A 25,962-nucleotide genomic window follows, 5' to 3' on the forward strand; every position below is an offset into this window, starting at 1 on the left:
GTACTAGCAGCAGCAGCAGCAGCAGTAGTTTAGTTCAGACTTCAGAATCAAATAAGCAAGAGGTTGATGCAAATTTTGGTGTGGGTTTTGACAGTTAAAAATATTTAAATGAGAAAAAGATTAAAAAAAAAAAAGATAACATGGGCTTGCGTGCTGATACTGACACGAAGAGGCCCGCAAAGTTGGCTAATACACAACCAAATTTCTCTGAACCCACTTGAACTCTAACCCCATTCCGGAGACACAGAGAGAAGGATCAGTATGGCTCTCCGCCCTCATTCCTCTATTTAAAAAACCAACACTTCGCCCACTGCTTTCACCCCCCATGCATTTGTCCTCATCACCTCCAACACTCCTACCGCCCTTCACTTGTGTGTCCCTTTCCGGCTTTCCTCATTCCTCTCTCTCTCGATTCCCTCAGCTATTAATGGCCGCCTTATCCCCATGTCCATAACTTGTCTTCCAACAGTAACATTCCCTCCCCTCTTTTAAGCCCTCCAGTTAGCGCCCCCTTCCTTCCCTCACACTGCTAACCTAAGCTGGGCTTTTCCCTCTCCTGACAAGTTTCCAAGATTTTACATTTTTTACTACTAGTATTTTCTTGCTGCCAAGTTTTCGAATATCTCCGCTGCTCCATCCTCAGACGTTAACTTAGTTTCTGACAATGTCTAGCCGAAGATCACGTTCCAGGCAGTCAGGAGCTTCCAGGATAACTGATGATCAGATCGCCGATCTTGTCACCAAGTTGCAGCAACTTATTCCTGAACTTCGCAGAAGGCGTTCAGACAAGGTAATTAACTAACTCACTCGTGAACACGTTGGTGGTTATAGTCAGTTAAAGTATCCAGTTTTTTTAACTTTTTTTTTCCAAGCCAATTTACTCGCAAGAGGTAACAAGCTAGTCCCTATACCATACATTCATTCCCTGTAATTAAAGTCATATATTTTTGTGTGGCCATCATTTTCCTGTCTTGGATAAGTTGGGGTCATCGTAACCCAAGCTCATTCTCATTTGCGTATATATACGCCCAAATGCCACTAGACCACAGCCCACATTTATTGTTCTGCTGTACTCTTCTTGCTGAAGATTAATATGTGGGACTCCGTTGTTCCCCTCTTCCTATTCATATGCGTTGTGCTGTGCGCGTAACTTCGTGGCATGCCCGTCTGTAAAAGTACACACAACACACGCACATGTACATTACCAGCAACTAGGAAGTGCAATGTATTGATGGCATGTGTACTTTCTGCTATCAGGTCTCTGCATCAAAGGTCCTGCAGGAAACTTGCAACTATATCAGGAGCTTGCACAGAGAAGTCGATGACTTGAGTGATCGATTGTCAGAACTGTTAGAGTCAACAGACAGTGACAGTGCTCAAGCAGCAATAATTAGAAGCCTACTAATGTGATAGAATAATCCTTCTAATATTAGGCGATATTCCTTTCTTGTACTAGTATTTCCGTCTTCATTATCCTACTAGGGTTTGGTCACTCTGGGCCAACCGACATAGCAGTTTGATGATATATATATATATATATATATATATATATAGATCTGCTAATATTTATCCACTATTTAGCAGCATCTAGTTATCTACTCTTCTTGGGTAGCTTTGCATGGACCAGCTATAATAAAATGAATGCTTGCTCCCAAATTTTGATTTCTTAATTTAAGTTCTGTTGTTGCATTTTTCTGCACTTCATATTTGTGTAACGCATGCTCATTTTTTTATGATGACTGCGAGGCTGTCCGTTGCTCATAATTGTGCTGTATGTATGCTGTACTTCCTCAAAGGGTAGGTAATTATGTGCTTCTTCTACTGTTACATTTGCTTTACGAGGAATTCAAGGCCTCACAAGTTTAAGTTGTATCTAATTCAAACCCGTTCATGTTATTCTTATTGCATCTCATTGTTACATCAACTTAAATATATAAATGAACAAATTCAAATGTATACTTAAATTGTTTGAACTTACATAAAAAAAAAAAAAAAATTGTCAAAATTACATCAATCGGTTTGAAGTCGAGAAAACTCCGCACGCAAGGACCCCGATCTTGAGCTACTATGGTCTTTTTCATACTATTGACAAAATCAACTAAGACATATCTTTTCGCAGTTTCCTCCTACTGATGGATCTTTGTAGCAAGATTTTTCGGGATTCAAATCCTTGAGGTTTCCAAGGGAAAGGAAAAAGTAGAAAAACTCGTAGCCCACATATATAGTGTGTATATGCTTAAACAAAATGCAATTGATTTCATGGATTTTTCGAAGTAAACAAGTTGACACGCGAAGAGACTTAAGTACAAATAACCTGCAGCATCTTGAAGTTTAAAGGATCTGATGATCCTACATTTAGTTTAGTTGACCACATGCAGGCAAATATAAGGTATCCATGAAAATGCGATGGCCTAGGCTAGGCGACGTCGTTTATTCAGAGCACGTCAAACACAGGAGAAGTTAATCCTTCCTTGGCATGCTACCATGAAACAAATTGAATGAAGTATATATAGTACTACTATAGTATTATATATATAGTAATTAGAAATGATTGATTAGTGAACGTGGAAACTTAGAATGAATTCATAGACACAGGTTGGTGAGTTGGTCGCCTTTTACTGCGCGGTCATCCAAGACTGTGTTGCCCTTTTTTTTTAGTAATTATATGCATTAATAATTCGGTTAAACTTAATTACTATTCTTTTCATCTCCAGAGTTCCTCATACTTGGAACAATAAAATATGCAAAAACAGTAAACCGACCAAATCTTTTTTTGTTCTTCAAATATTTGCCTAGTATTGACTCTGGATTCATAGACTCGCTCTCGTAGCCCTGTAGGCCGAAGCTGTTTAAGTCAATTGTTGTTGTTGGAGTTGGACGCATGCGTTTTCGAGTATTCATTGGTCAAAGTTTGTGATTTTCTTCCCAAAAGGTTAAAATGAGGATTACAAATACGCCATACAAGAGAAGTTTTTGAACATATTTTGTACCTGCGTTAAGCACATAGGGCTCCTTCAACTAAATTTCTCCCAAAGAAAAAGAGGTGCCAGTAATTAAGTATCTCCTCGAGTAGCGGACATGCATAATCTGGTCTGCGATTTTGCACTAGTGTTTTATGTTGAAGTCGGTCTCTTTTTTCGAGGGTTGCATTAGATGATAAGGCGAGAAAGATTGTAAATACGGGATTCTGTACTCAAAGGCCTTTTTTATTTAAACAAAAAAAAAAAAAAAAAAAAAAGAGATCGAAGTCCTTCTCTTTTCTAGCTCACATGGTACCACAAATCTGGATAAATTGCTGATATATATATATTTTTTTACATCGCTTGTCAGTTGCCACATGGTAAAAATTAATCGATCTCATAGCTAGCAAAAAGGGAAAAAAATTGTAAAAAGAAAGAAGTGAGTACTGCCCTTTTTTTTTTTTTTTGAAAAAAAAATCTCTCTGAAATAACATGCCTTCTTGGTCTCCATAATAAAAGATTTTTTTATCAATTAACAAAAGCCTATTAAATAATAGGTCTCCCACTTAAGCCAATACAAGTTATTTTCCAATCCAGCTGGAAGAGAAACACTCCTGTAACATGCGAGCCCAATCCTCTGGTATCAGTGGAAGGCCCAAAATACATTATCTGGGTTTTTCCGGTGGATTCGTGTTCAGTCGTGCATGGGTCCATTACAATCTCAGGTGCACTTTTAAGAGTTCCCCTTCCGCCCAAGTCTGACCCCCATATTTCGGTCACACTTTGTTGTGAAAGTCAACATATATTCCATTAATAAAAGAATTTTCTACTCCTGCATTAATAAAAGTTGTCCCTTTTCTTTGTCTTCATATGCCGTTTTTGTCACCCGTACTTTTCTGCTACTTTATTAATAGAAGTTCTCCTTTTTTTTTTTTTTTTTTATAATTATTTCCCTAACCAGTGAGTCAAGATTCTCCTTAACCACAACTATGGCACAATTCACAAAAATTCTTTTCTGTTTAATGCATGTGTTAATTTGTTATCTTCAACCAATAAATATTCTTTTGAATCAACATCATGTCTTCAATTTATAAGCGTTAATAATTGACACAAGTTGGTGCTATATTGGTTGATAATCCAATCACACTAGAATTCAATTACAATCAGCTTCTCAAGTTTCTAGATTTAGCTCCGTAAGCCTAAAAATGGTTTGAGACTAATATATAGAAACCAAACTATTTGAGTATGTACTCGATCTTAAGATGTTTTGCCAAAAAATAGAAAAAAGGGGAAAAAAAAAAAGAGCATGTATTCTGAGCTTTATGCTAAACTTGAACATAAGTGGAAACTCAATAAAAAATGAAATTAAATTGAAAATGATAATTTGATGTTACTTTATATCCTTAATAAAAAGGATGTCTACATTTGGTATCAATTTCTAATAGAGCACCTTTTTTTTTTTTTTTTTTTTTTTTTAAAATTTAAGCTATAGAAGTACATTAATGGGAATTTTCCTTTTGATCTTCACATTTCCTCTTTTTTTTTTTTTTTCCTTCGGACGTCATAGTGTTTATTTATCACATAAGCATTACGAAACCATAAGCCTCGGCGGTCACTAACTCAGCATGCCAGTAGCCAGCCTATATAATGAACGTAAAATCAAACAGTCAGTTTCTTTTTTTATTCAGTTCTCGAAGCTTCTCTTCTTTCTCAATCAACCGAATTCACACACCAGCTCTCTTCTCCAGACATCGTTCTTCTTTTACGATTAAAGCAAAGGTACGTCATAGATGATTTCTATGTAAAGATACTGAATTTAGGTTAATTGTTCAAATTTTTTGGTTTGATTAAAATTTACATCTTATTGGTTCGTGAGTTCTAGGGCAATTACCCGGTATGCTGGTTATTATAGGATATTGGAGTTAAACCTAGTTCAAAATATTGTAGAATTTTGATCATTATGATGTTTTCTGGCTGGTGTAAAGCGCGAAGAATTGCGTACTCGAACTCCATCCATGGTGAATGTAAAACCCTTAGATCAATTTAGCCTGATTCCTTTTTTTTTTTCTTTTTCTTTTTTAACTTTGTCTATGCAAAGAGAGTAATTGGAATATTATTATTGTTAAAAAATGCAAAAAAGGACAAAAAAGATGAAAGATTCTGTTTTGGCATCCGTACACATCTGTCGAATAAATCAGGAGTTGAATTACTCTAGTTCTCGTGAAGAATTCTGGAGAGCTAATTGGAACTCTACGGATTGTCCATTCAACATAAATTTCCAAGCTTCAACTATTACATATTGTTTTGGATGGGTTTTGGTTAAGTTGAGGAATGGTTTTGGTCGACCAATCGTCAGTATGATCTCTCTCTTTCTGATTAAATGATTCATAAGCAACTTATTATGATGTTTGCCAGGTTTTGTCCGTAAGCAAGCGGCCTGTTGTTACCGTGGATTTTTTTTTTTTTGGGGTATGTAGTGAAAAGTGATTTTAGTTTTCAATAAAATTTTTGAACTTTGATAAGTTAGTGCATTTCATAACTTTCATCCATCTCATTATGGGACCAGATTATGAATCTGTACCATGATATATACTACTTGTTTAATAAAAGAATGGTTGTGCTGGCCTCGGTCATTTGTTTTGACCAAATATTCTGTAAAAATGTTTTGCTTTAATTAGTTTTTGTAGGATTCAGTTGTTTGTTTCTTTTCTCTGTGTCAGCAGTTCTGCTGAATAAGCATGAATCCTGGTGATTATACAGCAGAGGTAACTGGTCTATCACCAAATGCAACAGAGAAGGATGTCCATGATTTCTTTGCTTTCTGTGGGGCAATTGAACATGTTGAGATTGTCAGGTAGCCTATGATTAGTTTAGTCCGTTTTTGAAGTAATCACCTTTAGCTCTTTCTGCTGCATGTGTGTATGTGACCTTGTTTATTTTTCTTTTCTTTGTCTCAGCATAAATGGCCTGTGAATAGACTTGAGCAGTTTTGTCTACAGAATTTTTTTCTCCTTTATGGTAGCACTTCTATCTTTCAGTATACTTATAAATTAGCTTCTTTTCATGGTGCTAAGCTAATCACTTCCAATACATGCGATGTAGGATATTCTGAAAAGGCTTGTTGTTAGAAGGAAAAACCATAGTTATTATGTTGGTCTGGGTTGTGCTTGACCTTTAGATGAGATGAAGATTATCTTCAGTAGATCGTAAACTCATTTGATGATTTCTATATGTCTTAATCATTATGTTTGTTTACTTTATTCAGATCCTATAGATGGTTTCTTTCCAATTAATTACCACAAAAGTTACTGTTGCCTTTAATAATAGCAATCCTTGATTTTTTGTATGCAGAGCTGGTGAGTATGCGTGCACGGCCTATGTAACATTTAAAAATCCTCATGCTCTGGAGACAGCAGTCCTGCTCAGTGTAAGCTCTGTTTGTTACTAGATTTCTGGAATACTTGCAGGTGTTTATGGATGGGGTATCATATTAATGTCCTTCACTACCTGTTTGCTTGTTCATCTTTGTACATTTCCATTCTCTTCATTCTTCTAGGTCTCTTGTGCTTGTGCCACTGTAAGTGTTTAATTGTTCTCCAATTTCCAGTAACTCTGTAAATGTCTCTCCTTGAAGAACTGTGTCTTAAGTCCTGCTGAATACTGTGAGTTAAGGGTTACAATAACTTTTGAAGATCAATCTAGTATGAAAGCAATTTAATGTTGAACCAATTCCACCATTTTTTGTCACAGTTAATACAAGTTCTGTGTACTTTTTCTGGAAAGATAAAGAATCTTTTAGTTGGTTTTTGAATGCAAACTTATTTTCCCTTGGAGTTCCTGTACTGTGCTATTGTTGGATATGGTTGTTTCAGCCATCGCTTAATTTGTTTATGGTTGCTGGGAGCCTGTGACTTAACAACTGCAAACTTGTTTGTACAATTTGAGCCAGTGGGCCCTTAGGTTGCTCATAATAGAATTTTAAGTGTGTTTATTTATCTCAATTTAGCCATGTGGTTTGTGGTGTATGCAATGTTTCTACCAACCTTGTTTGCTTATTTTTAGACACTGTTATTCAATTGCTAATTGCAGTCTTTTGTTCTTCCTTTGAGTTATCTGTACTGGATATGGATATTCATCATCTTTGAACTTCATATCTTCTCAGGGAGCTACGATCTTGGATCAGCGTGTCTGCATTACTCGTTGGGGGCGCTATGACGACGAATATGACGTTTGGACACGTTCTACATGGACTGATGGAGCCGAAAGTTGTCCCACTGTATGTGTCAATGTGCTTTTAAGTTTGTCACTGATAATTTTAGTAGCTGATGCCATGAGACTAGTTTCTATATTATACTGCGATCTAGTCATATGATGTCTTTACTGTCTTTGCAGCAGTCAAATAGGCACCAATTTGTTTCTTCTGCTGGTGAAGCCATCACTTTAGCACAAGATGTTGTCAAAACGATGCTAGCCAAAGGATATGTTCTTGGGAAAGATGCATTAAGCAAAGCCAAGGCTTTTGATGAATCTCATCAGGTTTCAGCAACTGCAGCAGCCAAGGTATCTGAATTCAGTGAGAGAATTGGCCTCACAGATAAGATTTGTGCAGGGGTTGAAGCGGTTAAATCAGTTGACCAGAGGTATCATGTAAGCGATACCACAAAATCGGCTGTATCAGCTACAGGAAGAACGGCAGCTGCTGCTGCAAATGCTGTTGTCAACAGTAGTTACTTCTCCAAGGGAGCTTTTTGGCTTTCAGGCGCTCTAAGCAGAGCTGCACAAGCTGCTGCTGATTTGGGTGGTAGAGGACAAAACAAATGAAGATGTTTTTTGGGGACATAGGTGCAGTTTCTTGCTTTCCATGTTAGATACGTAAATACTACAGTTTACTGTACATCAAATTACATAAGTTGGTGGTTGACTTGTTAATGAGAGGCATTTTTGTGTTTTCCTTTCAATTTGCCGGTCCCATGTACAGCAGGGCATATAGCTCAAAGTTCTGTGTTTGTCCTGCATATGAACCACCCTTAGGTGGTATATGTGTGCGTTGTGTATCAGCATTACAGAGATGCTAGGTATTCTAGTAGTACATGACACTGGTGGGCAATAAATAAATTAAGTTCAGCGAGGTAATCGCCAGAAAAGCAAACATCCTAAAGCCATGTCAAGGAAGGCTTCGTCTTATTAATACTTGAGGAAAATTTTCGTCTATGACGAAAGAAATGCATTCGTGTTGCTCGGTTACCCTGCAAATGGTGGTGTGGTGTGGTGTGGTGTGGTGTATAGCCTAATACCGCGAACCTGAATTCGTGACAGCTTATAACTATAAATAGACTGTCGGCTTCCTTCGCCCAAAAGCCACGCACATACTTTTCCTTTCACATATCTGAATCAATTTTGGAGGGGTATTTATTTTAAATCTGACGCTGTTGTGCTGCTGTATTTAGATCCGTATAAACAAGGTGAGTTAATCACACGCTAGAGGTTGTCCGCGGAATTACGTGTCGGCCGTGGGTCCATTTAGTTGCAGAAGATCCGTCAATTAAATGATCATTAAGAATGAAACAAGTCAAGGATCGGGCCAGCTTCGGTGTTCAACCCAAATAGAGCCCAAATAAAAAAGGTTTATTATCAATATTATTATTATTACCGCCACCAGCTTCGGGCCTGAGTTTGGGTTACCCCAGCCCTGACCATTAAAATCCAACGTCACAAAATACCTCCTATGCATCGACCATCATGCTTCTGCGAGCCACCTTAACTGACTAACAATCCCAGATTCAGTTGATCACCGTTTCATCTCACCCGCCCAAATTTGATGACAATTCGTAATTTCTCCCTCCCCATTTCTCCTCTCTGTATCCATTTCCGAACCCTAAATATCTTCTTCTGATCAAATCCGCATTCCAACAATTAAGACACATCACCGCACAAATAATGCAATAATTACACAATTTTCTCATTAATTTTTTTTGTCTGAATTAAATCCAAATTTTCCAGCTTAAGCTAATGAGTGGTAATTCCAGCAAGATGGATGCGGTATCGATCCGCGTGCCCTACAGGAGTTTAAAGCAAGAAGTTGAACTCGTCGGAGTCGATCAAGCTCAGCTACGTCGTTTACAGATCGCGACTCAAAATCGTCACAACAGAATTGTTAGTAGTTTGGTTAATAATAGTGATATGAACAGTAGCAGTAATTCTCCATCGCCGCCGCCGCCTACGGCTAACGGTGATGCTGAAAATCAGCAGGAGAAGGGTAGTAGTTTATTAACGTTGATTCTGAGTTGTACGGTGGCCGCCGGCGTACAATTCGGCTGGGCGTTGCAGCTCTCTCTCCTGACTCCTTATATTCAGGTCAGTATTTTAGTAATATCAAATAGCTGAATTGATCTGTATAATATGATCTACATTGCTTTGTTATGCTGATATTGAGGTAAATGTGATGTTTTCCAGTGCTTTGTGAATTGGCTGTTCTTACGTTTGATGATTAAAGTCCTCACTCTATTAGCATTTTTAATTCTCGCCATAGTTGTATTGTTGTGTATGACATAATCGTTCATTTCCATTTGGTGTATTGCTTGAGTTTGTTTGCTTTTATGTAAGTGAAATACTTTGTCAACGCTTAACATGTCCTCAATTTTAGAAAGATAGGAGAAAGAGGACTGGCTGAGGCATGAATGCTGTGCAATCTATTTGATTGCTATTTAAGCTCGGGAATATCATCTTGTTGACTTTTTACTGTGTTTTTGCTTGAAACATTAACTAGATCACTTCAGTCTGATCGTGTCCAATAAGTTGAATTAAACAAGAATTCTGGCTCATATAGTAGTGGATTACTTTGGCTTGTATAATGACAAGGTTATGGTCTCAAACATGTTGAATTTCTAACTAGTTCATGGCCTTCGATGAGCACATGTTCAACCATTAGACGCTATAACATTGCAAGCCAACATTTCATTCCTAAAAGAATGAGACATAATGATATTAGTTGCATTTGAATTCATGTCACTTGTTTTGGACGAATATGGTTCTAGTTTTTTTTTGTTTGTATTGCTGACCATACTTTCTCCCTACTTATATTTGCAGACGCTTGGTATACAGCATGCTTTTTCTTCATTTATATGGCTCTGTGGCCCCATCACAGGTCTCGTGGTAGGTAAATGCCTCAGTTGATTATTTCACCTTCCAAGATTTATTAATGTTAAATTTGCATTCTTTTAGTTGTCCATGGTCACCAATAGCTGTGAAGAGAATAAGTAGTAAGCCACTGTGGTTAAGCGAAAAATAAGCATCTCATACTTGTCACTCCATCTTTAGGTGTAACATTGAGAGAGAGAGAGAGAGAGAGAGTAATAATTTGAGGTTTGATAAGATGGAGGATGCAGGTGCTTTTGTCATGCATTTTATATTACATATTTAACAACATGAGGCTCTCCATCCTCATATAACTTTCATGATGGAGAACATACCTGAGGGTAGAAAGACTGCTGACTTCAGGGCTCTATAAGCCCTGAGATTTGAACTAACACTCATAACTCACAGTTGAAAGCTTCAAGTTGATAATCCTCCTGTCATTTGAGATTGTAAGGTTCATGTTTGCAAATGCATTTTGTGGACATGATAGTGCACTTATAACATATCTCAGCTCAGGTGCTAACGACCAAATTTGCAAATGTTCCCTTGAGATTCCATTTTGTAAAATTCTTGATGGGTATTGAGTAGCCAGTCCTGTTATCTTTCAGGTCCAACCTTGTGTTGGTATATGGAGTGACAAATGCACTTCAAAATATGGCAGAAGGCGACCTTTTATATTTGTTGGATCTCTCATGATCTCACTTGCTGTAAGCATTTGGCTAGTTTCTTGTATTGATTTTCCCAAGGTATGCTATTCGGATTCACTAAACTGGATTCCGTAATATAGGTGATAATAATCGGGTTTTCTGCAGACATAGGATACTTTTTAGGGGATACAAAAGAACACTGCAGGTAATGGTTGCCTTGTGTAATTCTTTATTTTCTTATCATTCATTTCAGAGATGAAATTTCACTAACTTATGCAAATGCAGCACATTCAAAGGTACTCGCACAAGGGCAGCTATTGTATTTATCATTGGCTTTTGGATGCTGGATCTTGCAAACAACACAGTACAGGTAAATTGGTAATTGAAGGAAAACTATGGTCCCTCATCTGATGAATGCGTTCAAATTTATTTACAATGGCTAAATTTTGATTAAATGTTTATAGGGCCCAGCTCGTGCTCTTTTGGCTGATCTGGCAGGTAAGCTTTACTGCTGCTTCTAAAGAACAAGATTACAGGGCCAAGGAAGATGTGAGAGAGAGATAGATTGAGAGACCCATTATCTCTCGATATGTTCCTCTTGTACTTCTTGCTTTAGTTGATAACACTATTCTGATTAAATATAACTATTGTATCTTTTGTAATTCAATTGCAGGGCCCGATCAACGAAACTCTGCAAATGCTATATATTGCTTATGGATGGCTGTTGGTAATATTCTAGGATTTTCTTCCGGAGCCAGTGGGAATTGGCATAGGTGAAATAGTTGTCCACTCATAGCTAGACTTTATAGCGGCCTCTAGGCCTTTGTGCTATTATGTTTTTGGTATTCTGTAGAGCCTACTTTGATATGAACTATTTTCTTTTGAGCTTTGTTCTTATTGCTAAATCATCTTAACCAACAATAGTGTATCTTAAGCATCTCTTGTTAAATCTTCCTTAATTTGTTGTGATTTTTCTATGTTTATCTCCAAATTTCAAATGCTCAATTACTTAGAAATAGAGATCATAATATACTTAGTTCTTTGGTATAAATCTGATGAGGGATTTGCTCTTACCAGGTGGTTTCCATTTTTGTTGAGTAGAGCTTGTTGTGAAGCCTGTGGAAATCTTAAAGCAGCATTTTTAGTTGCTGTGGTGAGTTACTGGTCCAAACAGGTTCCTTGGAAGAAATTTGATATCCAGAACTTTTTGTGTAAAGCACAGATTTATATTAGTGACATTCTAAATATCAGCTGTAGAAAATTTTTATTGTTATTTTCAACAATACCATGGTGATAAACTAGTCAGCAACTATGGTTTGAAAAAGAAATGGGTGAAATATAGAGTAAATAAAGAAGTTTGGTTTAGTCATTGTTAATCTTGGGAAAGAAATTTTTGCAGTTCGCAAGAATACAAGAAAGCTGAAAAATCTTCCTCTACTGAATTAGGTGTTCTTGACTCTATGCATGCTTGTCACCCTCCACTTTGCAAAGGAGGTTCCCTTGGCCCCAAAGCAACCTCCTCGTTTATCAGATGCTGCTCCTCTCTTGGATAACCCTGAACAAATTGGCTTTGACCTATCAAAATCAGAAGTACAAAATGGTAATGCAATGGAGATCAAATCCAAGGATGACGCTTTGATGGGGGATGGTAATGTGAGGAGTGAAAACCAAGAAGTTGTAGAAGATGCAGTTGAAAGTTTCAGTGATAGTCCTGGAGCAGTTTTAGTCAATATACTAACTAGCTTGCGGAAGTTGCCTCCAGCCATGCACTCTGTGCTACTTGTGATGGCCTTGACCTGGGTGAGTTCTTTTAATTGGTTCTTTGTCTGTTAAATCAAATGCCCCATAAGACCAACTTATTAATTTTCTCTGGTTGCTCTTTTATTATGGACAATCTTTGCAACTACTTTTGCAATCAGCTATCCTGGTTCCCATTTTTCCTCTTTGGCACCGATTGGATGGGAAGAGAAGTTTATCATGGTGATCCCAACGGAGATGTATCAGAAGTCAAAGCTTATGGTCAGGGTGTCAGAGAAGGTGCATTTGGTTTGCTATTGAATTCAGTAAGAACTCAAAATTGAGCAACAGTACATTTATAGGTTTAACCACAAGTGTTTTGTTCTGGGTCTCCTTGATGCCTCATTTATCTCTGATACTAAACTTTCACTAAACTATCTTGGTTTTTTCTTTTATTAGGTTGTTCTTGGGATCAGTTCCTTTTTTATTGAGCCAATGTGCCAGTGGATGGGTGCTGGAATAGTATGGGCTATGAGCAATTTCATGGTATTTGTTTGCATGGCAGGCACTGCTATCATTAGTTTGGTTTCTGTTAGAGGATATTCAGAAGGGGTCCAACATGTTGTCGGGGCGAATGGAGCTACAAAAGTTGCCTCCTTGGTTGTTTTTGGGCTTCTTGGCCTACCATTAGCTGTAAGTGCTCTCTCACTGGCCTATTTTTATTTTCTTTTTGTGCTTGAATATTCAAGCCATCTTAAGCATTCTTCTTCGACAAGAATTGCTTGTCGTACCTCCCCCTGTGAATTCCTACATAAAAGTTTTCTCATTATATTGAACTTTCTATGGATTGTAGATCACTTACACTGTTCCTTTCTCTGTCACGGCGGAGTTAACTGCTGATAGTGGGGGTGGCCAAGGTATTTTTTGGCTTGGCTTACTGTAGTTTTTCCTCCACAATGTGATGACTAATCCTTTGATTTTTGGGCTTTTAACATCTGGCCAGGATTGGCAATTGGAGTACTAAATCTAGCAATTGTTCTACCCCAGGTACTTATTACTCTTTGGTTGCCAGGCACGCTTGATATAAAAATTCCGTGATATCTTTGCTTTGATGTTTCTTTGTTATAAGCACTAGTTGACTGATTAAACTGCAGTAATATCATGGATGACAGAGGATCTCATTTGTTGTCCTTTTCATGTTATGTCTTAGATGGTTGTGTCCCTTGGTGCGGGTCCGTGGGATGCGTTATTTGGTGGAGGAAATATACCAGCATTTGTTTTGGCGTCATTATCCGCCCTTGCAGCTGGTATTCTTGCAACTCGAAAGTTGCCAAATATTGCAAGCAGTTCTTATAGATCGACTGGCCTCCATTTTGGTTAGAATCCTAGATTAGAAGATGACAAGATGCGTATCATATTCATCAATTATTTGGTGGCCTATCAGAAAATGCTCCAAGTGCGCTTTTGTTTGCCACGGTGCCCATTTCCTTCCTTGACTGATATCGAATGGCAGAGCCTGACGCACAAATTCTTTCAATTTTTTCCTCCCAGTAACGGGGATGAATATATCGTACATGAAATGTAGATTTGTATCAATTCTAGAAAAGGGAGTTGTTGTGATATAATAACTTACGGCCTTTACCTTGTAATTTTTTACGCCATTCCATATGCTTGAAAAGAATGCCTGGAGGACATTGTTTTTCGGCATCAAAACATTTCCTCATCACAGATATGTAATTAAGCTGATTTTCCATGTCCGAGTCTAAATTTCACTTAAAAAGTGGTAGATGGGGTGTGATGGAAGTAAGCAGCGTCTTACTAATCGTACCAAAATTCAAGTTACCCGAGCCGAGTCCTTTTGTATTTCAATCTTGATTGCTTCAAGTTTGTAATTTGGCATGCGTCGGGGTTAAGCTCAGCAGAAGTTGAGCGTCTAAAGTGCCTGATCTATCATCATGCCTTGCTGGTACAGTTAATCTCCATGCAGGAAAGAAAAGGAGAAGAGGAATGTGGATGACCCGAAGGACATGAATCAAAATCGTCCTTGACGTAATGCGCAACAAAGTTGAGGAAATTAGTTAAATATTAAGAAAGTTTGGGTAAAATCAACGCAGTAGCCCATTTTATTTTTTTGGGAACGGAGAACGCAGGAGCCTTGAATTCCCCGGAGATATGGAGATGTTGAATAAAATGCTCCGATCTTCTCAGAGAGATGGATCAAACTTTAAGCATGATAATGATAATTCAAGGAACAGTTTGAGAAGAAGAAATCAAACCTGTCTTTACATGATCCGGTAATGGACATTTGCACTAGGAAAGAAAGCTGCATAGGGCCAGGTGTGTAAATGAATCTAATCAAATCGAATATATTAATATTCAAGTTCACTTGATTATTTAATGAATTTAAAATTTTATTTAAATTTGACTTGTTTATTTTACGAATTGAATTTGAACGAATTTTTTAAAATTGACTTTGAATGTTATCGAATATTTGATTTGATTAGTTGGCGAATCAAATTCAAACGAGTTTTAACTAAATTAAATTCATTTCGAGTATCAAATAATATGATTTATTTTCTAATCCCAAAGCTGCTTGTAAAAATCCCGCCTAGCATGTCATTTAAGTTGTTTTAACCCATCTAATGGGCTTACTGGTGAAATTTTGCTTGAGAAGGAAGAACTACATTAAAGATGGACCAGTTCTTATCAGGCCCTATATCAATGGGCTACCTGCTTTTTGTTGAAACTTATCAGATTGCACAGCTAGAAAAAGAAAAGGACAAGGGGTCGGAACGGTTTGCCAGAAAATCGTTCCGATCAGTTTTGTGCAAAATGCATAAGATGTAATTTTATATGCACATTGTATAATTTATTTTTAATAACGTGTAATTATAGCACAAAATTTTGTGAGCCCTACACGTTATGTGAAAAATGATGTACAAGATGCAATTTGGATCTTATATATATATATTTTTTGGCCAAATCTTGACGGTGAACCTTTAGCTGGTTCCTGCAACCGTTCCTGCCTCTCCTCCGATAAAAAACCAATGCTTCTACTCATTATCAGTTAAATTCAAACCAAATCTAATCCCTTTCCAACAACAAAAAAAAAAAAAAGAACTAATCCGAGATTGAAAACCGTATTAGAGCTAGGATTTCGAAAGTGTATAATGACCTTTTACAGTTTCATCAAACCAATTTTTTCCCTATAAAGGGGGAAAGAAAAACTATATGCCGCGTTCTAGGTCTATTCCAGTTTGGAGCAAGCAACATGTTTTGCCAAACCCACCCAACTGTACTCTGTACCCAAGAAATGCCCAGCTAAGGACCAGACCCTTGGTTCCCTCAATTAAATACCAGTACTACTGATACTCTTTTAAGCAGGTACTACATAGAAAGTAAAATGTTCTTACAGTTTATAAAGGAAGAAAAACAAAGTCCTTTTACCTTTAAAGACGCCAAGACTAAATAGTCTTTATACTATTCATTCCAAACTAATTCATTGTATCATGACTGTAGAATACAATGAAGTATCATGAGTGGGCATATGCATGGGGTCCCATTAAACAAAAATAAACAGGATAGGAGCTAACTCCAATCAATCCATCAATCAGGTTTGTTACTCGCTTAATGTCCAAGAAAACAGGAGAAAGTTGTCATCTGATATCAATCAAACAACATCGCCTGAGAATATTTTGGTCTCAAAACACACAAATGTTTGTGTGGTTGGTTGAATTGGCAATTCTTTCATGAAACAGAGCTTTTAGTCCAATCAATCCCCTTTGCTACTGCTACTGCTGCTGCTAGTGGGAGACTTCTTCCTTCCCTTCCTTTGTGAATTGCCAACGTTGAACTGTCCTACGTTAAGTAACATATAATTGAGCACCGGCAGATTCCAAAATTTATTCATTACCCACTTTTAGATGAATGTCTATCCATTTTCAGCCATGAAATGTAACTTTCACTGAATTGGATGGAGCATCTATCCCCCACAGTCCGTAAGTTTCTTTTACCTGGTCAATTTCACTCCAGACGTTCATGCATCTTGTTTTAATACGTGCACAGTAAGAGCCCAAAAATAGGAAGAGCAACTTGTTGATTGTTTGAGTGCCACTTACCTACTACAATCAATTCGGGATTGGCCACGGGAATTTACAGCACATACATTACTTTCATCATCTTATCATACCCATATCTTTAAACCAATCATCAAGAAGTGTCCTATCTGCACAGCCATCGTAATTAATTAATGTTTACATAACACAAACCGATTCAGACTCAATTAATGTTTACATAACACAAACCGATTCAGGACGCAATTGACGGTTTGCTAGAGCATTTTGATCCAGAAACTCAGTAGCATTGATTGAGTAGTGCGTGTCGATTATCAGATATGCCACATTTTTATGCAAGATGTTAACGCGCTGCGACATTGCAAGTGTGGGGCTGACTAATATTATTATATCAGCCATTAGAGTGAGTGAAATAGCATTTTTACTAAATAAAGGAAATCAAATATGAAGATGCACAAATGAACGTCCTGCCAAAAAAATCAACAGTTCCCTGTGGCCCAATTTGAAAGCGAAAAAAAAAAAGGGGGCTAAACAAATCAACTGAAAAGGTGTATAAAAATACACAAGGCCAAAGAGGACGGAAAGCAGTAGTTGATGAATCACTTTCAAGAGGAAGAAAAGAAGGGAACGAGTGACGTCAAGCATAGACGGCACATGGGATCAGGTTTTGAGGCTGAAAGAAGCACAAGAGCGAGCTGGGAATGCATGTGGAGCAGAAAATTCAGCTATTTCTTTACTATTTTCTCTTTGTATTCTGAGGGCTTGTTTTATTTAGTAAAATTCAAAATATGTATAACCCACCAGCACTAGCAGGGGGAAGCAGAAGGAGCTAAGAACATGGATCCACCCCATTCCAATTGGGTACCCTTTCTTTCAGCTTCCAACTAATAAAGTCATGTGATGCAGTGATACTATCTTGTCTTTGGCCTCTACAAAAACTAAATTTGTGTACATAATGGGACCATCCTTCTCCCCTATCCTCATCGTCAATTCAATAAGATTGGTGGGCTCTCTATTTTTTCTGTCATTCAATTTCAGATGAAAGTTGCATTGCATATTCCAATCGCCGGTTTTGTTGATCCAGACATACAATATTGGACATTAATTTTACTAGTACGTTTTTTTTTTGGTTTTGGGGGGGGGGGTGTTGGAAGAGGGGGAACCCTCCGATGCATGCTTTCTTCTTTTTTATCAACTTGATTTTTCCTAGGTAAATGCTTTTCCTTATTGCGTCACAACAACATATATGCCTATTCTTCTATCCACTAATAATTAAACAGTAAATTAATGGTACTGCATGCAGTGTTTGATTTGATCATGTTACTCAATAATTTTGAAATTGAGAACTGGAATGTCATTTGTCATTGGTTGTTAATGTAAAAAATAGGTTCCAGTTTAGCCACAAAAGTTCAATCAATGTTGATGTTTATCGATCATATAATTGTTCCAAACGACATGTTATATCATCAACAAATTTCCGGCACAAGCGTTTGTGGCCAACATATCTCTCGTGGACGACATTTTGCTTGCTAGGTTATCAACTATAGCATTTCGACTTTATGGTACTAGTAGCTTTGCTTATTCAATAGTGGAAAAGAATGAACCTTAATTTAGGAAGAAAGAATCAAGCATTCAAGGACAAAGAGGGAAGAAAACAGTTGTGTGGGGAAATCGGATGCTATACATAATTAGGATTATACAGGGTTCACTTCGTCCTTGCCATTTAACTAGGTAACATTTGACGAAACTTTTGCTGGCTGATTGGGACCTCCAACCTTCTTCCTTATTCTTCTAGTAAATGTATACGTCAATTTACCACCTTAAGATTGAAGAAGCACTCAATAATTTTAACCTACTTACAATACTGGTTAAGCTCATTTCAGGGGATACTGCTTTTTTTTTTTTTTTTTTTAATGGTGTAAAATACGTCTTGTTTCACGAGGTGCTTAGTTTACTCTTTTCTGGTAACAGTACTGGTGTGGTATCATTCATTGCCATCCATATATCTTAACCACAGTCGCAAGAAAATGCTAGTTGTTTTTACGTTCTTTATAAGTTTTTGATCTTTTTTTTTTTTTTTCTCCAAGGATGAAACGTATGTATCATCTGAACAAGCAGACAAACTTAGATGACTGAAATGAATTACGGACTGATTTTACACCTACTGAACACTGGATCCGTATTACTTGATGCGAAAAACTATGTATATAGTTTTGAAATTTCCTTTGAAGTTATTATATTCTCCAATTGATCACAATAACGTATTTCGATTCGAGTGGAAAATTTGCCATTTGATTAGTTGGAATTATGCTGCAAAGCGTTTATTCAACATACCGATACTACTCCACCTATATTTCTGCATATACCAAAGGATTACGAGTGGAATTGTTTGATGGTAGACCGGCCATGAGAATACTGCAAAGCTTATTTGTCATGCATGTTCGTTCGACAAGAGATAATTTGGAATCACTGTAGAAATTTTTTTTGTTTTTTGTTTTTGGGATGATATTTTTGATGTAACAAGATGGTTGGAAAAAAAATGTATTAAAACGCACTTATGTTCGAAATAAATGATGTTGTTATGATTTCCTCATAAAGTTACATAAAACTGACTCGAATGTAGGACTTGGGAACAAACATGAAAGATGGAAAAAGGAGAAACCTTAGGGATGGGATACCCAGCCAGACAGCTTTATCTCAAGGTCATCTCATGAAACAGCAATAGAGGATACACATGCATGTACAACGGAGGCACCAAGACAAATAACACCAGGTAAGTAGGGTTATTTGTGTGTGTGTGGGGGGGGGGAAGGGTACTTAAAAAGCTTTCTTGTTTCTTCAGAATTCTTGCTATGCCCTTAATTTCTTTCTCTCCTTCTCCAGCACTAGACTTTGCCATGGCTCTCAAGCCTAAACGTTGGATGTGTATTTTGCATGTTGAGGGGATAATGGATGGGATAGGGCTTCGTCCTGGTGCACGATACCTGTTGGTGGGTTAGGTGGCAACCCCTGCCCTCTGTAGTGGACCCATCCCTAGATTCCTGCCTCTGCGCTGTACACCCCTTTCTAAAACCCACCCCCACCCCCTTCCCATCTCAGGCTCTCCCCACCACCCAGCCCTACCCCAAAATAAATCCCTCCAAGAACCAAAAGGTTTAGACACCTCATTTCTCTAATGTCTCAAGAAAGTCTCTTAGTTGACGAAACTAGCTAGATCGATAGCATAAAAATATAACTTGTGCAGGTCTCATTTCTAAGTCACTCACTCAATCTTCAAGGAGATAATTGACACATAAGCACCTAGAGCAAGAGGAAGTACTTGAAAAAAAAATAAAAAATTATGGTCTTTAAGGAATTATTTTTTCTCTTTAAGCACCCACTTCTCATCCGAAAACATTATAATATGAACCCATTTTCTCTCCTTTAGCTAGGGAATCAAAGTATTTCAAAACGTTTGCTGCCATCCCTTCTTTATTCAAACATGGACAACTGTCCTTCGTTGAAAACACACAGTCCACTTTTGTCGCTTAACCAAAGAAAAAGAAAAAGAAAAACGACTAATGATCAAAAACTTCTGAGCCCTTTAAACAGTTTTAAACTTTTGAAAGTCATATCAAGAGATGAGAAAAAATAGATATACACACACTTACTTATAGATATACTTACACCTTTTTAACATCAAATGTGCCTCTCTATTTTCAATTGAAATGAAAGAGTTAAAATTTATGCATCTTGCTTGCTCATAGTTCATATCTGTATCTGATCCAAAACAAACGAGTGAACTGAAAACTACTTGCGTAATTGCCACTTGTATTTTGTGTCGCCAATCCAAAATTTTGATGAATTGAGGGAACAAGATTTAATCAAGTTTAACTTAAAAAGAAAAGAAAGGATTTTGTATTCAAATTAAACTTATTATTGTAGTATATAAAATCCTTCTTCACGCAAAGAAAAAGAGACCCTACTGCTATCTTAACCCTTCTCTCTCTTATTCTCTCTCAGAAGAAGGATGTGCATATTTTTGCATATACCAAAGGAAAAAGCTTTGTGACGCTGATAAGGTATATAAGCTTCCATCACCAGTACAATGAGTGTCATCTCCATCCACCTGACCATATTACTATAATTTTCTCCTCCAAAAGTTTCCTAAGAAGAGGCCTACGTAGAAGTAACATACCTCCTTCAACTTCAAGTGCTCATAAACTTCTTTCTCTCCCTCAAATTCAATCTCAGCTGCCAAAACACTTAAGCATGGTTTTGGTCAGATCGCAACGAGCTCTGTATTCAAGACTGCTGCAGGCAGAAGCCTACTAGGTCATGACTTGTACTGCTGCAATGGCCTTCTTCCCTGCCAATTTCATGCTGCAAACTTCTCATCATGATCAAGATCATCATGATTCTCAACAACCTCCCACCTCCCTTAGCACCCCAATTCTCTCCTCTTGCGCCCCTCAGGACTTCCACGGTACACTACTTTCTCTCTATTTTCTTGAAACTACTTGCAAGGACTTGATTGGATTTATACATATATCTGCATGCATGAATTTATCTGTTTTTGTTGGGCGGATTTAGGTGTTGCTTCGCTTCTAGGAAAGAGATCTATGTCTTTTTCGGGTGTGGATGTGTGTGATCAAGAAAATCATGGGGAGGACGATTTATCTGATGATGGATCACAAATGGGGGAGAAGAAGAGGAGGCTGAATATGGAGCAAGTTAAGACTCTTGAGAAGAATTTTGAGTTGGGAAATAAGCTTGAGCCCGAGAGAAAAATGCAGCTGGCAAGAGCTCTTGGTTTGCAACCTAGACAGATAGCTATATGGTTCCAGAACAGGAGGGCTAGATGGAAGACTAAACAGTTGGAGAAAGATTATGAAGTTCTCAAGAGACAATTTGAAGCTATCAAAGCTGAAAATGATGCTCTCCAAGCTCAGAACCAGAAGCTTCATGCAGAGGTATGTTATTATTTTTTTTTTCTTTTAAAGCAACATTTCAAAATGATGCATGAATTTAGCAAAAACTAGACCAGTTTCTTGATTATGGTAGGTTTAGAAAAATGTTGCATGTATTGGCTAGCTTGTGTTGATATATTCGATGTCATGCTTTCTGAATTCTGGTTTACATTTTTGTGAGTTTTTTTTTTCTTTCTTTCTTTTTTATAAAAGAGAAACGCTATTGATTGCTGCAAATTTGATCCGATCAATGACGGTTCATGCTTTTAGTGAAGCAACTATCATGGGTTTTTTTTTTTTTTATGCTAGTATTTGTTTTTTATGAATGGATATAAAAATTGTGCGCGCGACTCTATGAAAGTTAGTTTTGAAGATTTTTTACCTTCCACAAGTTTTGGTTTGCATCACACCAATAATTCTACGCAAGAATTTGACAATGATTGATGGTAAATCAGGTGATGATATATCTGTCTTGGCAAGATTCAACACATCGTTCCTATATTTTAACAATTTAGTCTCAAATGTCCAAGTATTCTTAGTTAAAAAGATAGTGAATTCGAGTAAGGGGGAGGTTGAGTAATTGACTTTGATTTGTCAAGTCAGTGATTGAAGTTAATGGCAGAAAAAGAAAAGGGGAAAAAAAATCTAAATCTTGATTGGTGGGCTGGCAGATATCGGCACTAAAAAATAGGGAACCGACGGAATCAATCAACCTCAACAAAGAAACAGAAGGATCTTGCAGTAATAGAAGTGAAAACAGCTCTGATATCAAGCTGGACATCTCAAGAACACCAGCAATAGACAGAGACAGCCCTCTATCCACCCATCCAACAGCTAGCCGATCCCTCTTTCCTACGTCCATGAGGTCTGCTGGGGGGATGACTACTACACAGCTCTTCCACAACTCAACGAGACCCGATCTTCAGTGCCAGAAAATGGATCACAGTACTGTTAAAGAAGAAAGCTTGTGCAATATGTTTGGCATTGATGATCAAGCTGGATTTTGGCCCTGGCTCGAGCAGCAGCATTTCAATTGAGAACCCAAGTATTATGATCATATATATTGGCTGGCACCATGCATGTTGTTTATGATTTTTCAATTCTTGTTTTCATACCTAGACTGGTGTAAAGTAAAAAGGTAGCGTAATTATGATGTTGAACTCGAAGCGGATGAGGATTTTCAGGGACTTTATGGAAGAATAAAAGGAAAAAGAAATCCATCATATACTCCAATGTTTTTTCTTGAAATGAAAGAAGTGTTTGATAGAGGAAAACATAAACATCCCTCCTCGAGTTTTACTCTATGCCGCTGATCTCTCTGCCATGTGGTAGGAAAGGAGAGGGACACATTTTACTTAATTAGAATGTGTTACTTTTTTTTTTTTGTTCACTTTATTTATGATTTACGTACCTTCTAAGAAGTAGTGCATATATAATGGATTTGATTAATTGAGTATAATATGAAATAAAAACTAGTTTTATTTATTTTTTCTTATAGTCGCTGCTCTTCTTCTGATTATATATACTTGCAAATTTTTTCAAAGATTGGCTAATTTTTTCAAAAGGGGAGGCCCGGGGGGGAGGGCAAGTTGTAGTTGGAAATGGTGAAGAAAATCTAGTTGAGGGGGGTTTGGTTGGTGAAAGCTGATTGAAATCAAGAATAGTTTGAATTGAGGAAGAGAGAGCATCAAGCGCACATTCCGAGAGAGGAAGAGGACAAACAGATGGAAGGGTAGAAGAAAACAAGGAGAGTTGGAAATGGTCATTCTCGTGAAGGGGACGTTGGCAAAGCTTTGTCATGACAGGTGACAAGGAAACGGTATGGTAAAATGGTATCAAAGAAAAGAAAACTTTGTTGTACCCACTCTTTCTTTCTTTCTTTCTTTCTTTTCCCTAAACCTTCCCTCCACTCTTCAGCAGCTCTTCTTCCCTTCCATTTGTATTAAAATCGCAGATTTGGAAAGAATTCATGTGACTCCCTCCCCCCCCACCTCCCGGAAAGTTGACAGCCATCCATCATTTACTTAGACACTATACATCATTAATTCTTAATGTACGTAGGCATAATTATTTAAAACAAATAAGTATAATTTTTGCTGCTTAAAAATTTGTGTCTATATATAAAAATTCAATCCTGAACATCCAATTTTAAAGTATTACATCTATCACACCATAGAAGAAGATCTGGATTGGATTCCACTTCTTGCCTCAAGTTCAAGTTCAAGTTCCCAGCACAACAAACAGGAAACAGCAGAAAAGTCTCCCTTTCACAACACAGCCCCCCCTTTTTCTTTCTTTCTTTCTTTCTTTCTTGCTTCACAGACGCTACCCTACCCTACCCTTCCACACATTCATTATAATTATGGCCATTTTTTCCTTTCGTTTCGACATTTCACCCACTTCTTTATTTTCCTCGGCACGTTAAATACTTCTTTCACACCGGGCAGAAGCAGATGCATCTCAATTTCTAAAAGAAAAAAATCACATGTTCTGCGTGATATATATATATATACATGTATTCAAAACTCGTAACCCCGTCAAAACAATTCGATCGGTCTTACTTTACATTTTGATTAGTGTGGCAATCATTTTGTCGGTTGTTAATCAGTACAGTAAATCACACATGCAATATATGCTTGATGCATCCTTTCTAATGGATAACTTCGTGGATGATTCCAAGAAACAGATGAAGTTTTTTTATGTAAAAGAACCTGGTACAAACATCTATCTGCACAGAGGTAGTTTTTTGCTTCTAACCCTCTGTACATTTCATTCACAGCTGTTTTTGCATGAACTGTCGAAAACAGAACAGGATGGGGGGTATGAGCGATATAGACTCAACAACCTTGTCATAAAAAGCCAAAGAAAGACAAACAAGCATGTGACAACATTTTTTGTGTACATTACATTAACATTGTAGAAACACATTCACATATATATTGTATATATATATGTATATATATATATATATATATGTCCAATCAAACTCGACAGAAATGGATGGAAGATCAAACTTGTAAATCGCGCATGATTACTGTGATCCTATTCTTGTTTATGGGATCATGTGAAGAAGATTAAAGAAACTGTGGCAATAAACTGATGGCTGCAGATTTGTGGGACAATTTTAAATGCCACTTTTCTTTTATCGTCAAAAAAATTATCAAAATTAACAATGCTTGGTGGTTAAGTGTAGAGTCCACCGGTGGCCACGTGCATGGTGGGTTCGCACCTTTATAAATAAGAACATACGATGGTGCTGGGAATTGGAGAATTTTGAGCCATGTTATGGAGGACATGTGCCTCCCAATAGCGTACAATTATTGAGTTTCTTTACGTTGGAAATGGCTGCTTCCAAAATTCATAGGGGCTTGGAACAACGAAGTCTACTTCTAACTTTTTTTAAAAAAAAATCAGGACTCTTGTGATTACTTAAGATTATAATACCTGATCGAAAAGAGTAATACAACTGCTATATTTGTTTGTAGCATATAATAAAAGTATTTCATTTCTAACTTCTAGGTTGTTTCGAGTCTAGCAAATAATTGACAACCAATTAATTACTACACACTGCTTCCGTGGTAGTTCGGCTGGGATTGATCGTCCGTAATTACAGTAAAATCTCAAGTTCAACCCCCACATGTTACTGTTGCTAGATATCTTTGGGATGAAACCTGTCCAACTTGAAGGAATTAGTCCGGGTGATTATGAAATATCCCTCCAGACTCGAAAAAAAAAATTAATTAAGGTACACTTGTAACTAACAGAAGCAGAAGCAGACTTCCTTAATTCACTGCAGTCTAATGATTATAAGTATAATAACAATATTAGTATCAACAATTCGAGTACCCTTGAAACGAAAATTTCCGCTGGCAATGTTAATGCATTAGATATCAAAAACCAAAATTACTGTATCGGTCAGAATAGCTAGATTCGAAGAAAATGCTTTTGGACAACGTACGTGAAACGGTGTTCTAGTATTCGTATTAGGTACTCTTTTTATTTGTGTCCTGTTCAACATATATAGTCCATATGCCTTGTAATCAGCAGATACTTGGATGCATACTTTATAAAAATCTGCAATAAAATTTTCATGCTGCAATTTTCCGAACCCAAATGAAATTTTGAGTTTTTGCATATCTTACGAATGGAAAACTCCTTTTTAAATTTAAAAAAAAAAAAAAAGGGGGGGACGACTAGGACTCTATAGGATAATCTGCTTCTGATTTTAGATTTCTTTTGTTTGTACTATGAAACCAAAAAATCCAAAGTAGTCTAGAAGCATAGGGTCGTCAGTCATGACTGTTGGGTCATGGACCATGGTCTTTTCCATTTGCCCACACCTGTCCTACGACAGCCCACTGTCTGTGCCTTCAAAAGGCCACGAAGCAATAAGAAGGAAGATTCATAGTTCTGCTGTAACAGGCTGCAGGCCCATCTCAGTGTATTCGAGGTTCTGTTCAAT

At 37.3% G+C, this 25,962-nt stretch overlaps 4 protein-coding genes across 10 annotated transcripts; all 4 read left to right on the forward strand.

Moving 5' to 3' along the window:
* Positions 1 to 250: 250 nt before the first annotated feature.
* On the forward strand, positions 251 to 1,656 carry LOC113715520 (transcription factor PRE6). The gene is made up of 2 exons (XM_027239740.2): positions 251 to 790; positions 1,258 to 1,656. Exons 1-2 carry the CDS (start codon positions 665 to 667, stop codon positions 1,408 to 1,410), a joined length of 279 nt encoding a protein of 92 aa, XP_027095541.1. The 5' UTR covers positions 251 to 664; the 3' UTR covers positions 1,411 to 1,656.
* A 2,926-nt stretch (positions 1,657 to 4,582) lies between these two features.
* Positions 4,583 to 7,918, forward strand: LOC140004064 (binding partner of ACD11 1-like). 3 transcript variants are annotated; one of them, XM_072070919.1, is made up of 5 exons: positions 4,583 to 4,739; positions 5,684 to 5,814; positions 6,312 to 6,387; positions 7,123 to 7,236; positions 7,353 to 7,918. In XM_072070919.1, the coding sequence occupies exons 2-5, from the start codon at positions 5,699 to 5,701 to the stop codon at positions 7,779 to 7,781; spliced, it is 735 nt and encodes a 244-aa protein (XP_071927020.1). In that variant the 5' UTR covers positions 4,583 to 4,739; positions 5,684 to 5,698; the 3' UTR covers positions 7,782 to 7,918. The 3 variants fall into 3 exon arrangements, with proteins under 3 accessions (XP_071927020.1, XP_071927022.1, XP_071927021.1); XM_072070921.1 differs by having other exon boundaries at positions 7,356 to 7,918; XM_072070920.1 differs by having other exon boundaries at positions 4,611 to 4,739; positions 5,681 to 5,814.
* A 699-nt stretch (positions 7,919 to 8,617) lies between these two features.
* On the forward strand, positions 8,618 to 14,231 carry LOC140004065 (sucrose transport protein SUC3-like). 5 transcript variants are annotated; one of them, XM_072070765.1, is made up of 15 exons: positions 8,618 to 8,788; positions 8,961 to 9,314; positions 10,047 to 10,112; positions 10,703 to 10,801; positions 10,882 to 10,946; positions 11,027 to 11,111; positions 11,206 to 11,239; positions 11,415 to 11,514; positions 11,819 to 11,894; positions 12,188 to 12,541; positions 12,661 to 12,804; positions 12,938 to 13,171; positions 13,332 to 13,395; positions 13,482 to 13,525; positions 13,689 to 14,231. In XM_072070765.1, the coding sequence occupies exons 2-15, from the start codon at positions 8,970 to 8,972 to the stop codon at positions 13,857 to 13,859; spliced, it is 1,881 nt and encodes a 626-aa protein (XP_071926866.1). In that variant the 5' UTR covers positions 8,618 to 8,788; positions 8,961 to 8,969; the 3' UTR covers positions 13,860 to 14,231. The 5 variants fall into 5 exon arrangements, with proteins under 5 accessions (XP_071926866.1, XP_071926867.1, XP_071926865.1 ...); XM_072070766.1 differs by having other exon boundaries at positions 8,987 to 9,314; XM_072070764.1 differs by having other exon boundaries at positions 8,619 to 9,314.
* Positions 14,232 to 20,509: 6,278 nt separating this feature from the next.
* On the forward strand, positions 20,510 to 22,804 carry LOC113716314 (homeobox-leucine zipper protein ATHB-13). The gene is made up of 3 exons (XM_027240597.2): positions 20,510 to 21,016; positions 21,124 to 21,503; positions 22,172 to 22,804. The coding sequence occupies exons 1-3, from the start codon at positions 20,869 to 20,871 to the stop codon at positions 22,535 to 22,537; spliced, it is 894 nt and encodes a 297-aa protein (XP_027096398.1). The 5' UTR covers positions 20,510 to 20,868; the 3' UTR covers positions 22,538 to 22,804.
* The last annotated feature ends 3,158 nt before the right edge of the window (positions 22,805 to 25,962 follow it).

The sequence above is a fragment of the Coffea arabica genome, chromosome 11c, assembly GCF_036785885.1.
Source record: "Coffea arabica cultivar ET-39 chromosome 11c, Coffea Arabica ET-39 HiFi, whole genome shotgun sequence".
Lineage (NCBI taxonomy): Eukaryota > Viridiplantae > Streptophyta > Magnoliopsida > Gentianales > Rubiaceae > Coffea > Coffea arabica.

Excerpts from the sequence above, each read along its gene's own strand:
- LOC140004065 (XM_072070765.1), top strand. The coding sequence starts at position 8,970 with ATGAGTGGTAATTCCAGCAAGATGGATGCGGTATCGATCCGCGTGCCC. Across the intron at positions 11,240-11,414 it reads TCTTTTGGCTGATCTGGCAG|GGCCCGATCAACGAAACTCT; the intron begins GTAAGCTTTACT and ends ATTCAATTGCAG. Across the intron at positions 13,526-13,688 it reads TAGCAATTGTTCTACCCCAG|ATGGTTGTGTCCCTTGGTGC; the intron begins GTACTTATTACT and ends GTTATGTCTTAG.
- LOC113715520 (XM_027239740.2), top strand. The coding sequence starts at position 665 with ATGTCTAGCCGAAGATCACGTTCCAGGCAGTCAGGAGCTTCCAGGATA. Across the intron at positions 791-1,257 it reads GCAGAAGGCGTTCAGACAAG|GTCTCTGCATCAAAGGTCCT; the intron begins GTAATTAACTAA and ends TTCTGCTATCAG.
- LOC113716314 (XM_027240597.2), top strand. The coding sequence starts at position 20,869 with ATGACTTGTACTGCTGCAATGGCCTTCTTCCCTGCCAATTTCATGCTG. Across the intron at positions 21,017-21,123 it reads CGCCCCTCAGGACTTCCACG|GTGTTGCTTCGCTTCTAGGA; the intron begins GTACACTACTTT and ends GGGCGGATTTAG. Across the intron at positions 21,504-22,171 it reads ACCAGAAGCTTCATGCAGAG|ATATCGGCACTAAAAAATAG; the intron begins GTATGTTATTAT and ends GTGGGCTGGCAG.
- LOC140004064 (XM_072070919.1), top strand. The coding sequence starts at position 5,699 with ATGAATCCTGGTGATTATACAGCAGAGGTAACTGGTCTATCACCAAAT. Across the intron at positions 5,815-6,311 it reads GAACATGTTGAGATTGTCAG|AGCTGGTGAGTATGCGTGCA; the intron begins GTAGCCTATGAT and ends TTTTGTATGCAG. Across the intron at positions 6,388-7,122 it reads AGACAGCAGTCCTGCTCAGT|GGAGCTACGATCTTGGATCA; the intron begins GTAAGCTCTGTT and ends ATATCTTCTCAG.